We start from the raw sequence: 15,821 nt of genomic DNA on the forward strand, positions 1-15,821 counted from the left end.
GGTTGGAGGATTGGTTTTTCCCAGTGGGCTAGTGATGTGACAGTTGCTATGGCTTCAGATGTCAAAGGAGGGCGTTGGAAGGCCTGCATGCCAGTTCTGCCGCTAAGAAGCTGTGACTTAAGATTTGTTAATCATCTCTCTGGGTCTCAGTTTCCCTGTTTGAATAGTGAGGGCAGAGATTGAAAACTGATGATGCATGGGTCATTGGCCCATGGATGTGGGATTTTGGGGTGAAGGGGGATGGGAGATTTCATAAGGCTTAAATATTTTTTAAATTAGTCATGAGTCTTTAAAAATTAGGAGGTTTCAGGAATTCCCTCGTGGTCCAGTGGTTAGGATTCGGCACTTTCACTGCCATGGCCTGGGTTCAATCCCTGGTCGGGGAACTAAGATCCCACAAGCCACATGGTGCAGCCACAAAAAAAAAATTAGGAAGTTTCAAATAAAGTTCGGTACATGGATTTTCCCTAAATATAAAAACCACTGTACTTCCTCTAAACCCCATTATTCTTGAGATTTTCTCCCACAGCCCAGTCTCCCAAACCCACCATGTCCTGCTACATAAGACCCAAGAGAGAGGATGGGAGATTGAAGGAAGTGAAGGGAGGCATGGGAAAGGCAAATGCGGGCAAGAGAGACAGGGAGGGAGGAGACAAGGAGAGGGGCTGGGAAGCTAAGAGAAACAGACCAATCAGAGAAAAAGAGCTAAGACTTGCATAGCTTTCTAGGTGTCGGACATGGCTGTCAACGTCTTCCACATGTAATAGCTCATTTCATCTTCACAAAATCCCTGTGGGACGAGTTCCATTATTTCCCCCATTTTACAGAGGAGGAAACTGAAGCTCAGAGAGGTGAAGTTACATGCCCAAGACCTCAGAGTTTGGAAGTGGTAGAGCTGGGATTCTAATGCTGCAACAACCCCCCATCTCACTCAGAGTCCAAGCACGGTTCTTTCGATGGCCCAGCACGACCTCTCAACCTCACACCCTTCCACTCTGCCCCTGCCTCACCCGGCTCTTTCCACTGGTCTCCCTGCTGTCCCTTCCACCTGCCAGCTGCCCTGCCGCCCTGCCTTCGTACCTGCCATTCCTCCTGCTTGGCTATCAGCACAGTGGGCTTCCTCAGGTCCTCCAGTTTGTGACTCAACTGTCACCACCTCCACGAGGGCTTCCTGCTTACCTAAGTACTCACACACACACCATCCTCACCCTGTCCTCACCCCCTTCCCTATTTTTTTGTTCTCCAAAATACATGTCATCATGGAACATACCACATCTTGGATTTATCTTGTTTATTACTGTCTTCTCTGGAATGGAGGCTTCACCAGGGCAGGGATTTTTTTCTATTCTTTTCATTGCTGTATATCCAGGGCTTAGAATAGTGCCCAGCATATAGAAAGTGCTCACCAAAATATGTATCGAATCAAAAAATCAAAAAATATACCCAAAGCAGCCAAGCTCCAAAGAGTCTGACTTGACCGACATTGTTTTCTATCTCCTCTCAGTAAACGTGTCGGGGTCCCTCCTCTCCCTCCGGGCTATGGCGCCTCTCAGCCAGCTGGGGGGCCACATCAACACCACGTGTGCGGCAGAGAACTCCACCGGGGCCAGCCGGGCCCGCCCACATGCCTACTACGCCCTCTCCTACTGCGTGCTCATCCTGGCCATCATCTTTGGAAATGGTCTGGTGTGTGTGGCCGTGCTGAAGGAACGGGCCCTGCAGACCACCACCAACTATCTGGTGGTGAGCCTGGCCGTGGCAGACCTGCTGGTGGCCACCTTGGTGATGCCCTGGGTGGTGTACCTGGAGGTGAGTAGGTTGCAAGTGCAAGCTGCCCATGTGACCGTGCTTGTCTTTGTCTTCCGTGAGCTCCTGGCATCTGGGGTCAGAATGCTCCCTGCCATGATCCAGCGTCTAGGGAGGGAAGGACAGCTCCTGCCATTCGCCCTTTCATGAGGGACCTGAAGGTCCTGAGAGCATCATTATTCCAGCATCACTTGCCCACGTCAGAACCAGGGAGCTGGGAATGATTCTCTCCCCAGGCCTCCAGCATCCAGGTGACTGGACTTGAGTGATGGGACTTGTCCTAGAAATGCACCAGGCTTACTCTCTGTGCCAGTCATGTTGCAAAGATACGGGGGGTGGGGTGGGAGCAGTCCAGTGGCCATCCTCATCAGTGTTTCAATGTATATAGGGGTGGCGATGTGCAGGAGGCATGTAGGGGCAGAGGAATTAATTTTTAAAAAAACAATTTTCTTTTTTAACTGAATGAGAGGAAAAGAGAGCAGGAACAGTCTGCAGATAGATCAGACTTCTGATGGTTCAGTTGCCCTCGGACTCAGCATTTTCCTCCTGGGTACCAGCTCTCCGCAGACTCCGCTTCCAAAGGAAAAGACCAAATTTATATTTTTGGTGCCTCCCTCACCAGTTAGATAATGCAGCAGACCCTGGAGAATTCTGCCGGAGAGAAACATTTCTTAAATTTGAAAGTATTTTCATTTGAAAGTGCAAAACAGAGTCAGGAGGTGATCAAGACAAAACATCCATTTGCTAACAAGGAAATCAGGGTGCCTACACCTGTTCAAGAAACAGATATTCCTACCAGGAAAACATGCAATTACTAAAGAGTTTTTTTTAAACCCTTAATATCCTATTAATATTTCTCCTCTGCACTGTGTATCATTCTAAAAAGGTATCCAATGAAGGCTCAAAATGATGCCATGATTAAGAGAAATTAAAATTCATCAAATTAATATCTCAGTTAATATTAATAGTGAAGATGACAGTTAATTAAGTATGACATATCACAGGAGAACAAAAACCTCGAACATAGACTGCTTAGGCGAGTAACCATATTAAAGAATGACTGGGAACTAAAATTAGACTTATGATCTCAATGGGGAGACATTAAAGAAAGAAATCAAGGAGATAGAAAAGGAAAGGAAAAGAATAAAAACAACTAGGCTGATTGGGATAGATTTAAAGCCTAAGGGAATACTCAGAGAAAAAAATATGCGTTAATTTTTCCCAGTTAGGATTATCTTGATGTCAAAGGGTCTTGTAATTATCTTGACCTTTCTGTCAACCCAATTAGGCCGAGACATCCTTGAAGTCAGAAGCTATGTCTTTGTTCTTTTTTTCCCTGTAGTCCAAACATACTACCTGGCACATAATATGTACTAAATAAATATTTGATGTATGAATGATTAAATGAATCTGGTCTGCAATGTATGCATTAGATGGGCCATTCCTGCTTATACCATCTGCAGCTACATCTATTGTTACAATGAACTATTTGCTTTTATTTTATTTTTTAATAAGGATACTGAAAAGGAGTTAGAAGTATATGATATTTCTGTTCAAGAGTGAGGCAGACTTTAGGTGCTACAACCCAGGGTGGATGGATTAGTCAATGATTCAGAACATCACCACACCCTCCTCAAAAGTGTTTCTGTCCATCCCTATACATTACAAGAATTCTTATGTCTGCCGGAGGATGAATGTCAGAAAGAAAGGCAGGAAGAGAACCTTCACTCTGATAAGCATTTTAATGGCCTCTGAAATAAAACCAGGCTTTTGGTGTCTGTGCACTCAAGGCACTCATTTGCTGTCCATTTGTGATTGCTTCCAGGACTCTGAATGGATTATATTGGAAAACCTCTGTAGATACGGGTATAGGAGATGGACACTGTGACCTTCTCACACTAGATACCCCTGGCATCCCCTTCTAGCCACACCTGCCAGTATGGGTGGTACGCCCACTCTACTGCTAAGCATAGCGGAGCAACTGAGCAACAGAGGGCCAGCATGAAATCTTGCGAAAGGCCTTAGTGGACTCTCTGCAGGTTGTTATCTATGGGTTTTCCCCTGTGAGAAGAGCTCTGCTGGAGCTCTTGTTTTCCCTCATTAAAACCAAGATGCCCTCTGTCCAACAGGTTGTTTATAACAGGTAGGTGTTCAGTAATCAAGAGTACGGTCACATAAGTTTAAAATCATACAAAAAAGATGTGAGGGAGCAGAGACATCTCTCCACTGGGAAATGGGCTTTGTGACCTCTTTTTGGTCCTACCCACTTGCTTCAAGGCTCTAGTAATTGCAGCTTAGTATCTCTACGTCACTTTCCCCAACAGTCAACTAAGGGTCTGTCTCAATAAAAGACAGAATATGACGTTAGGTAGCCATCATTAACAGACAACCAGTTAAGATAATAGAAGGCTCTATTCCAAAGGATCAGGTCTCCCTATCCCACCCCAGTCTGTATATTTCCCTTAGTCTTAAATGCCTGCCTGCTTTCTGTGGACCTCAGAAGTAGACTGGGTGCTTTAACGACAGAAAAGAGCACTTTGAGCTCTTAAAGTGATCGTGAATACATGAATTCACATGTCCCAGAGAAGAGCAAAAAGTGTTACTCTCACTAACTTGTCCTAATGATGAGTAGCTGGTCTAGTAATTAGAAGATCATACCAAAGAGCTCCCTTGAAAAGAGGAAAGGATGCAGTGTTGACCACAGAGACTGCTGGAGGTTTGAGGGCCCCCAGGAGGACAGAACAAACATAAGAACACCATGAGGGGGCCAAATTAGCTGTCAAATTCCCAGCTTCCTGTGCTTTGATTTGAATGTATCCATCTTGTTTGAAGGGAATATTGGCTCACATTGGCCAGACCCCTTCCTTCAGAGGAAAACTGGCTCATCATGACAGGCACCAGTATATATGAGTTATGAATGTTTTGACTGTAAATATTGGAAAATTTGACTCACTGTGGCTTAAACAAATAGGAGTTCCTTTTCTCACATAAACAGAATTCTGGAGGAAGGAGTTCTGTTGGTATTGGTTCAGCTGCTTCAGGTGTCATCAAGGACCAGACTCCCATTCTTTCTGTTCATCATCCTTGGCAAACTCACTTCCTCATGCTACTCACAAGAGGGCTGCCATAGCCCCAAGCATCACGGCCATACTCAAAAATAGGATGGGTGGGGACGGCAGAAAAAGAAAAAGTAAATAAAAGCCCTTTCCTTGGAGTGGCTTGAAGCATCTCCCTAAGGAACTGCATTTGGCTACACCTGGAACATAAGGCCACTTTTAGATGCAAGGGAGGATAGAAAAGGAAAAGTGAAAATGTGGGTTTTATTAAAAAAGATGTGGGGGTGATGTAGGCAATAAAATGTCATATAACTTTGTGCTTCTTCTGGAATTCACTGGGATGAATGTTATTCTGATGCAAGGTTGTGCTGTGAGAAAGACTCAGAATTGGGAGTCAGAAGGCGTGGAGTTAAATGAATAAAATGAAAGTGACAACTACACTTTCCCTACCTCACAAGGTTGATTTAGGCTCAACTGTCATCAACTGAAAAAAATGCTTCGATAACTAAAAAGTGTGATCTATAAATATCTCAGTTTAGACAATTTTATTGTTAAGTAAAAGAAACCTTAACTCCGATTGACTTAAACAATGAACAGAATGCATTGGCTCTCATGCCAGCAAGTTTAAAAGTCCTGTGGGGGCTTCCCTGGTGACGCAGTTGTTGAGAGTCCGCCTGCCGATGCAGGGGACGCGGGTTCGTGCCCTGGTCCGGGAAGATCCCACGTGCCGCAGAGCGGCTGGGCCTGTGAGCCATGGCCGCTGAGCCTGCGCGCCCAGAGCCTGTGCTCTGCAACGGGAGAGGTCGCAACGGTGAGAGGCCCGCGTGCCGCAAAAAAAAAAAGTCCTGTGGTAGGGTGGGCTGCAGGCACAATTTGAACAGGGCTCCAGTTCCATTTCTCTACAGTTCTCTCAGCTCTGTCTTCTTCCATATACTGACCTTATCCACAGGCAAAGGGTAAGCTGTAGACCTCACAGGTGTGCACCACACCATTCACAGCAAAAGAGAAAATCCATGTCCCAGAATTTCTAGTAGAAGTGTCAAGATGTACTTGGATTGGACTGGCTTATGGCACACAATTTTCTCTGAACTAATCACTGAATAGAATAGTCAGTTTAGCATAGGTTATGTGTACCTTCCATAGACCACATCAACTGCTCAGGAATCTCAGGGATTCCCAGTGGAATCCAAGGACTATTGGAAAGAGGAGAGAAGACAGTCAGCAAGTATGCACCACAGTGGCCTTCCCTGGTACCATTCTCATCATGAAGGTACACAGAAGACTGGGCCTGGACAATATATTAAAAGGGACTAGCGGGGGCCCGTCACTGACCTTCTTCAGTTTCCTCAGTCCTCAGGCCTAGCAGAGAAGTTGAGGACAAGAGCCATGCAGGTGACCTCAGAGTAAATTATATTCCAGAGGGCCCTGGCCTGGCCATCTCTGTAACTCAGTTTGCAGCATTTTCATGAAAACTCTTTTCTGTTCTGTACCAAAGAGTTTTATCTCAGATTCGCTCTCAAGTTTTTAATTTCCTGCTCTAGAAGCTGCAATCTGTTTGGAGCTCCCTCTCTAAGCACCAACATTCCATTTTGTTCCACTCGGTTAAGCACCTTTTGTGATGTTTAATACACTTGTATCAGGGCAGAAAGGCAGCGTAAGCAACCAGGGGGACATTTAGAATACTAAAGTCAGAGTACTTGGGTCCCAGTGTGGACTGGAGAAAAGATTTGAGGGTTAGGGAATATAAACAAGCAAAAGAGTGCCAAGTGGGAGGGAAACTCGCCATAGAGAGCCTGATCGAAGGTCAGAGAATGATGGCAGGAAGAAGCAGTGCTGTTTTGGGAGACAGGTGCCTTTGGACTCGTAATGATGTTGATTATTAAAAATAAAGACTGTTTTAAGAAGAATTTTACCATTGTTCAAAAAACCCCAGATGATAGCAATTTAAAAGCTCCCTACTGGAAAACAAAAGCAGGGGGTTCTCACAGTCTCTTCACCAAAGTCTGGATTTTTCTGGAAGTCATAGACTGTGAAAGCTGGAAGGGCTTGGAGAGTATTTCTGCCGTCATTTCTAAAGTATGATCCAACCTCAAGAAATTTCTGGCCACATCCCAGTGACCGGGATTCTCTGTGGGCATGGGCCTCAGGGTCTGCACTTTAAAAGAGCTCCTCCATGACTCTCATGAACCTAAACTTTGAGCTAAACCTTTATGATGGGGAGCTGCTTGTTCAAAATACAGACTGATGGGTGTACCCCAGATCTACCAAACCGGAACTTCTAGGGGTGGTCCTGAAAGTCTATAGCAACTGTAACAAGCCCTTAGTCCCAGGCCCATTCCCACCCCAGCTGATTTGTGCAGCCAGCTGGCCATCTGCTACAAACTGACAGGTAGGAACCACTAAACTGTAAAAACCCCATTTCACAGATGAGGAAATTGGGATTCAGAGAAGTGAAAAATCCTTATTTAGTACCCTATTTTGTCCCACAGCAATCCCCTCCTGCAAAAAAAAAAAAAAGAAAAGGAGGAAGGAAGGAAGGAAGGAGGGAGGGAGGGAGGGAGGGAGGAAAAAAAAAGGATTTCAAATGTGGCAAACAAAAATGGAATGAAGAGGTTAATTAGAGAAGTAATTCCATCTTTGCTCCTTGGATATCTCCCACAAACAACTAAAAATCCATCCCTTAGAAAAGGAGTTCTTAACCTGAGGAGTCCATCAACTTGGATATAAATAAAATTACTTCTTTATTTTCACTAAACCGAAATTAAGCACTTCCTTCAATTATGAATGTCAGCATCAACCCACAGCAGAAGAAATCCTTAGCGTCCCCGGTGGAAATCACAGATATTTATATTTTCAAATCGCATTACAGTTTTTGCAGACCCCTAATACCATTTACACTCATCAGTGCTTCGAAACTACTAGGTCTTGTCATTTAGTGCATTCTTAAAGAATCACATATTTTTTTAAAAAAAACTTTGGTAACTATATTTTGATATAATCACTATCCTTTGTGATCCACTGTATTTTATTTCATGCATTTAAAAACATTCTTCTGAGAAGGAACTATGAGGCCAAAGGCATCCAAGGGATAAAGAATGCTTAAGGGGCTCTAGGGACAACCATTTCTTTCTTTCTTTTTTTTTTTTTTTTTTTTTTTTTGTGGTACACGGGCCTCTCACTGTTGTGGCCTCTCCCGTTGCAGAGCACAGGCTCCGGACGCGCAGGCTCAGCTGGCTCACGGGCCCAGCCGCTCCGCGGCACGTGGGATCCTCCCAGACCGGGGCACGAACCCATGTCCCCTGCATCGGCAGGCAGACTCTCAACCACTGCGCCACCAGGGAAGCCCTCTTTCTTTTTTAATATATATATATTTTTTAAATTTACTAAAGTACAGTTGATTTACAATTTGTGTTCATTTCTGCTGTACAGCAAAGTGACTCAGATATAGATATAGATATAGATATAGATATAGATATAGATATAGATATCTATATATATATATTCTTTAGGGACAAAGTCATGCCCCCACACCCCCTAGAGCCAGCATTTCCCAACCCTCCCAGGCAGCAAAAATCACTGGAGGGACATTATTCTGAGTAGGGCCTAAGAATCATTTTAACAAGAGCCTCAGGTGATTTGGGAACTGCTGCCTTACCAGAAAATTTGGGAAATGCTGCCTTAGGCTGTGTCTGTTGAAAATCAATAGCCAACTTCAGTACCTGAAGACACTCTTGCTTCTCCAACCTTCTGTATTGCCAAAGGGAGTTAGTTATATTCATTAGCAAGTGAGAGTAACACCATCTGGCCGCTGTTTAATTCCAAAGTGAGTTTTATTCATTAAAATTTAGGAAGAAGGTAGAATCATGTTTCTAAAAAGCCTTAAATCAATCAGATTTTTTTTTTTTTTTGCTTTGCTTTGTTTCTCCTTTAATTTCAAAAATCACTTTACCTTTCATGTTCTCCCAACACTCTGTAGTACTCATCTCACTGTCAGCACTTATCATACTGTATCATAGTTATTTTCTTAGCGTCCATCTCCTGGGCCCTCAGTTCATCCCTTCCCATTCACACATGACTCCCCCTAACACACAGATACTATATTCTGAGGCCCTGGGAACAAAAACAGGTTTAATTCATTTCAGTACACCCACCCCAACAAGGTATCAGCCCTATAATGGGCCCTCAGTGAACACCGGCTATGTGGGTGGGTAGACGGACCAATGCCAACTCTTCTCCCTCCTATGATATGAGAATGGAGTTAAACTGTACACTTCCCAGAAGCAGCGTGTCGGGGTGCTGACCTCTGAGAGGCAAAACAGAGTAATGGTTGATATTAAGGGTTTGAAATTCCACTACTTTTTTTTTTTTTTTTTTTTTTTTTTGCTGTACATGGGCCTCTCACTGTTGTGGCCTCTCCCGTTGCAGAGCACAGGCTCCGGACGCGCAGGCTCAGCAGCCATGGCTCACAGGCCCAGCCGCTCCGCGGCATGTGGGATCTTCCCGGACAGGGGCACTAACCCGTGTCCCCTGCATCGGCAGGTGGACTCCCAACCACTGCGCCACCAGGGAAGCCCCCAGCTACTTTTACTAGCTATGTGTCCTTAGGCAAATTATTCAACCCCTCTCAGACTCCATTTCTTTATCTATAAATTGGAAAGAACATTTACCTCATTTGGTTGCTGTAATAGTTACTTAGCATGTTCTTGGCCCTTTCAGCTCTTTATTGATCTTTCACTATTATTTACTTGGCGTGGAGGACTTAAGTGTTTCCATTACACATCCCACCAATTAGGGAAAACCAAGTGATGGCACCTTAGCGGGAATTACTTAAATTAGCTAATCAGGTTGTTTTCTTCTTGACACTTAGCTGAGATCAAGGAGTGAATGGGGATTTTGCTGGCAGAGTTGGAGACAGGATGAGAGGAGAGCCAGAATGGGGTAGCACAGTGGGGGCCTGGAAGCCAGAGGGCAGCTTGAGGGCTTTGGTCCTTAGGGGCTCAAGAAACCAGGGACCAAAGAAATCTGCCAGGTACATACTTTCACTAGGCCCCAAGTTCAGTAGCCCCCACTGTTTTGCACTGTTTTTCTACAACCCTGGGATACGAGCAATCAGAAGGAGGCGTCTCATTCCCTAGAAGGGGGTTGATGCGGTCTGTCACACAAAAATCCTTGATGGTACAAGGTTTTCTCCTTCTCCCTTGTGGCCACCCACTTCCATCCCTTTCCAACAGCTGCCCCTTCCTCGCCTGACACCCCCACACCACAGGTGTGTAACAACCTACATTCCAGTGCCCCACCTGCCTCTATAGCCATGCCTCTCTGGGCAAGGTACTGAACCTCCCCAAGCTTTAGTTTCTTTCCCTGCAATGAAGATAACAATAGTCCTCTCTCACAGGACCATAATCAGCAATAGAGGCCATGTATGTAAAGTTCAGACATCGGTAATTATTAGTATTAACACAGATTATGTCAGAGACCATTCCTTCTGTCAGAATATACTTGCAGGCTGGGCATTGCTCTAGGAGCCTGGATGCAGCAGCAAACAAGTAAAAGTCCCTGCTCCTATCAGGTTGACTAAGTTGCAGTCATTTAATCTCCTATCAAATAAGTGTATAATTTGTCTTTAAAAAGCTTTAAGAGCATATACAGTTTTAAAAAATTCAGGTATCAAGTTATCAGAATCAATGTTTCAAAGTTAGAGAACTTTCTGGAATGGGTCATATGGGTTGGTGACACACATAGATTGAGTTCTCAATAAATGTTAGCTTGTATTAATGATATTAGGATCTCATGATGATCTCTAGTTACTTTATTTAAGAATGGCTTGCTTCTGCAGTTCTCTTCAAGAACAGGGCCTGAAGATCTTTTTTAAAAACCTCTTAAAACACGTAACAGGGCTTCCCTGGTGGTGCAATGGTTAAGAATCTGCCTGCCGATGCAGGGGACACAGGTTTGAGCCCTGGGCTGGTAAGATCCCACATGCCGCAGAGCAACTAAGCCCGTGCGCCACAACTACTGAGCCTGCGCTCTAGAGCCCGTAAGCCATGACTACTGAAGCCCGCACACCTAGAGCCTGTGCTCCACAACAAGAGAAGCCACTGCAATGAGAAGCCCACACACTCGCAATGAAGAGTAGCCTCTGCTCACCGCAACTAGAGAAAGCCCACGCGCAGCAATGAAGACCCAACACAGTCAAAAATAAATAAATTAAATAAATTTTTTTAAAAAATTTAAAGCACATAACATACCCTCCTCCAATGAACTAAGTATTAGGAGTTTCACAGTACTTGTTTTATGAATGAATGAATGGACAAATGAGCAAACAAATGAACGAACAAACAGGACATCCAGCAAGCCTGCAGTTTTCTATTGTTCTAATGATCCTCTCTCACCTACACTGTCCCCCAACATATGTACACAAACAGGCATTCACAATTTTGCAAAAAAAAAAAAGTGGTTTTCCCCAATTTAAGACGTAAATTGCATAGTAAACATATGTTAAAAGAGATTTAGTATACAAATTTCACCTTTTGCAAGAAGCTTTTACAGCTTACAACTGTCCTATGGATTGAGCAAAACCATCTTCTATTATCCTTGTTCCTCTCATTGTGTTATGACTATACATGTCCCTTTAAAAAAGTTTTCATTCTCAGAATTCCTTTAAAATTCATATTAAGCTTTTATTTACATAGAGCCAAATGGTTGGACTAAAAGAGAGAAAGTAAATCCACAACTAAATGAACAAAAATGATGACTTCAACCCTAGTTTGAACTTTTCATTGTTGCTTTTAAACAAAATATTTTCGGTCAGAGTTTCTCATAGTAGAGCTTGGAAATGACCAAATTTAGGGAAAAGATCAAATGCTGAAAAGGAAATAAATCTAAGGGGAAAGAAATTAGTAGGGAAGGGGAAAGAGAGAGAGCCTTTCAGGAACTTGCATTAGTGCCATAAAACAATGATGTATAGTCAAGTGGCCTGGTGATATAACCAGCATCTTGGATGAGAAAAATTAGACAGAGGGCCAACAGCATCTTCATGCACTATTTTTTGTAGCTTTTTCCTTGAGAACCTACTTCAGAGGCTACTGTACCTATGTTTCACTCCCTTTTCTCTTGAATAGCCATTGGGCCTGCCCAGCAGAGATAACATGAACACCCAGCTATAGCCTGGGGTACAAAGCTTCACAGGTTTCCCCTTGAGAACCATGGCGCCCAAGAATGGCAGCCCCAAGGGCAGGAAGCTGACAAATGCACAAAAGCCTCGGGGCCCCAAGAGTGACATTTGTGGATGAAAGTGATAATCTCCCTAGTATATCTCTCTGGCTCAATTAGGTAATGTAAAAAAATTTTTAAAGAAAATAGAAATGTGCTAGAATATCACTTAAATTACCTAAATTCCTGACTTACGTATAAGTGTTACTCGGAGGAGTTATGGAGCTTGGAACACGTGTAAATGCGTGAGGTCAGAACCATCCTCAGTGATTCCATGGATAGTAAAGAGGATCTGGGCCCCTTTCCAATGCCCTGGACACACCTTCCCCCTGACCTCTTGGTGAGTGGGACCATGGTGACGAAGGCAGGCACACCAGCACGAATTTATTTTACATAGGCTCTTATAGATGTTGTTAAAGTTTCAAAACCGGAAGCCAGACAGATTTTCATTTTGGAGGTAAGTTTGATGAAAAATGTGTTCTCAGTTTATTTCCTGGTATATGGTGAGCTCTCCACTGGGGGTAGGGCTTCAGAGAGGCAGTTTTGGCACGGTGCACACATCTGGCAGTCACCCAAATTCTTTTACTCCCAGCTGTGCATCTATGGGCGTATCACTTAACCACGATGACCTTTAGTTGCCTCCTGAGTTTGAACCAGATCAGCAATTCACAGACCTTGGTGTGATGGGAGACAGGGGGATTTATTTATTTAAAAACAAAGATTCATGGGCCCCAGATCCAGAGACTGTGACTCAGGAGGTCTAAGGAAGGGTTCAGAAATCTACATCTTTAATGAGCACCCCGCTGTGGACCACACTTTGAGAAATGCTGGACTAATTGATTTGGAAGATCCCTTCCAGCACTAACATGGATTTGTCCTTTCTTGGGCAACCAGTCTTGGGCAGCCTGACAGTCCCTCGATGCCTACCTACCCTTGGTAATGATGTTGTACCAACAGGGTGGGCATGTCTGCGTCTGTGCAGGGCAGCCTAGGGAAGGTGGTAGAGTCGAGTGGGTTGCTGTCTCTTCGCTGGGGGGAAACACTGACATCCTTGTCTCTGACACCCAGGTGACAGGCGGAGTCTGGAATTTCAGCCGAGTTTGCTGTGATGTTTTCGTCACTCTGGATGTCATGATGTGTACAGCCAGCATCCTGAACCTCTGTGCCATCAGCATCGACAGGTAAGGCTGGGCTTCCCTTCCAGACTTAGGAGAGAGGTGGCCTAGGTCAGGTGGTGGGGGAAACCACCTAGGGAAGCTGCTCTTGCTATATTCAAGGCACAGGCTTTGCATCTGATGGCACTGGGGTCACTGCCATGTACAACTTAACTCTGGGACATTTTCTTTTCTCTCTTTTTCTTTTAAGCGATGGTTTGTAGGTGAGAGGAAACTCCTGTGACAGGAGAGAAATAACTATCCTATAAGCTTTCCTTTCCCCCAGAGGATTCTGGTTTTGCTTTTCCACCACCCTTGGGGCTTTTGTGATTCCTAATTTTTTGTGGGGAGAAAAGGTGAGGGGGACAAAGAGGTGAGATGAGCTGACACAGTTAGGAGAGACTGTTCCTGTTGTTATTGTGTTTTGGTAAAGGGAGGGAGATAGAGCAGGGGCAAAAGACAGAGAGGGGAGAGAAAAGCTTGGGAGCTTGGGAGTACCTGTGAGGAGGGAGAGAGGAGTGGAGAATGGTAATTTTAGAAAATGTGGCTGTGCCCTATTTATTTATTTCCTTCATAGAGTTTAAGAAAAACAAGTAAAGAACAATGTTTTTTAGAATTGCCTTTTGGTTGCTGGAGTGGAGTTCTGGGATTTTGACTAGAGCCTTTGTGTGTTCCACCAGAGTAACATCATTCTCTATCCCTAAGAGTGTACCGCCTCGGCTCTGGGGACCTCTGTTCCTCTCTTCCCCTCTCTTTCAGTTTCCTCTCCTCTTTCCCTTTCCCCTCCCTGAGTCTTAGATCTGCCATGGCTCCAAGGACATCTGCCATGGCTTTCCAAGGACACTGAGTGCCCTGGGGAAAGGAAGTCGCTTTCGAGCTTATGGCCCCTGTTGCCAGTCAAGAGCCTCCAATCTAGGGCTTCCCTGGTGGCGCAGTTGTTGAGAGTCCGCCTGCCGATGCAGGGGACACAGGTTCGTGCCCCGGTCCAGAAAGATCCCACATGCCGCGGAGCGGCTGGGCCCGTGAGCCATGGCCGCTGAGCCTGTGCGTCCCGAGCCTGTGCTCCGCAACGGGAGGGGCCACGGCAGTGAGAGGCCCGTGTACCGCAAAAAAATAAATAAATAAAAAATAAAAGAGCCTCCAATCTTCCCTTCTCCAAGTCCCCGTCCACCTCTTCTTTTCCTACAGTCTCTCCCAGGAATATTATCCATCCACTCCATAGCGCCAACAGCAAAGCCTTAACTCGTTTCCTCTTCACAACAACTCTCAGGTACTATTACTATCTTCATTTCCAGCTTCTTAGACTAATTAAGGAATTTGCACAGTCACACAGCTGAGGAGAAGCAGTGTCAGGATTTGAATTCATGTCTATCTGACTCCAAGCTAACAATCTTAGGCTTTGTGCTAAGGCTCGTCAAATCTCCAGCCTCACCCCTAATTTCTCCCCTGATATCCAGACCACATTACTTCCTGGATATACCACTGGCTCCTACAAGGCAACATGTTAAAAACCAAACCATCAAACCATCACAGCACCAAACCATCTTGACTTGATGATCTCTTACTGACAACATCATTCTTCCGAAAACTTGGATTTTGTTCGACACCTTTCTCTTCCTCATCTCCCACATCTAAGCAATCAACGCTTACAGACTCTATTTCTGAAATGCTTTCTAAATGTGACCCATCTTTCCCTTCTTACCTCACCTGCTTATTTGGGGCTCCTATGACCTCCCACCTAGACGTCTGCCACAGCCTCCTAATTGGCCCTTCAACCACTCTCAGAATTATTCCCCCAGAAGTAAAGCCCGAATGTCTATTGTCCTACTCAAAACCCTTCAGTGTCTCCCTGGCCTGTGGAATAAAAACTGAAGTTACCTTCACAGCCTAAGATTCAAAGTTTTCCACAATATGGCCTCACGTTAGTTTTTCAATCTCATCTCTTTCTGGGTTGCCCTCTAGCCCTCTCGTGCTCCAAGGCCGATCACACTGGCCCCCCTTTTCCGTGAAGCCCTTCCAAATGTCTACAGCTTAATTCAGTCACCCCTGTACTCTCACAGTGCTTCCTCTGTAACCATCTGTGGCATCTCCAGGCTCCCTTTGCAGGAGTCCTAATACACGTCCTCCTCACGTCCCCAAGTGTGACATTCACGTGACCCACTGTTGTGCCCTCTGTATCAACAGCCCTAAACTTCCTTGCATGTGTGTAACCAAAGAATGGGCATGAAAACCCTATCCTCTAGTGATACTGCAAACCCAACCAGACAACTCGGTGGGCTTTGACTTTTATCATTTGCTTGGCTATCACTTGACTTTTATTACTTGATTGGCTAGCCTGAGAAGGAAAATTAAAGAACGTGTCCATAATGCTGAAACTAATACCATTAAAGAATGTGTTAAAAATAAAGGGATACAGTTGCATAACTGTAAATATACCCAAAAAATCCACATTGAGTTGTATACTTAGATGAATTGTGTGGTATGCAAATTATATCTTGATAAAGCTGTTAAAAAGTGAAGGGATAGTTAGTGATTTTATAATATTTTTAGCTCTCTGAGAACAGAATTCCTCCAATAACATCTAAGTCTTTTG

At 44.5% G+C, this 15,821-nt stretch overlaps 1 protein-coding gene across 2 annotated transcripts in view; it reads left to right on the forward strand.

Moving 5' to 3' along the window:
* Nucleotides 1-1,539: 1,539 nt before the first annotated feature.
* DRD3 (dopamine receptor D3) overlaps nt 1,540-15,821 on the forward strand; it is a 36,244-nt gene continuing 21,962 nt past the window's right edge. For both annotated transcript variants that reach the window (XM_060149338.1, XM_060149339.1), the window contains exons 1-2: nt 1,540-1,809; nt 13,143-13,255. In XM_060149338.1, the coding sequence (XP_060005321.1) occupies nt 1,540-1,809; nt 13,143-13,255 (383 nt within the window). The remainder of the gene's footprint in view (nt 1,810-13,142; nt 13,256-15,821) is intronic.

This window comes from Lagenorhynchus albirostris, chromosome 5 (genome assembly GCF_949774975.1).
Source record: "Lagenorhynchus albirostris chromosome 5, mLagAlb1.1, whole genome shotgun sequence".
In the NCBI taxonomy this organism is placed as follows: Eukaryota; Metazoa; Chordata; class Mammalia; order Artiodactyla; family Delphinidae; genus Lagenorhynchus; species Lagenorhynchus albirostris.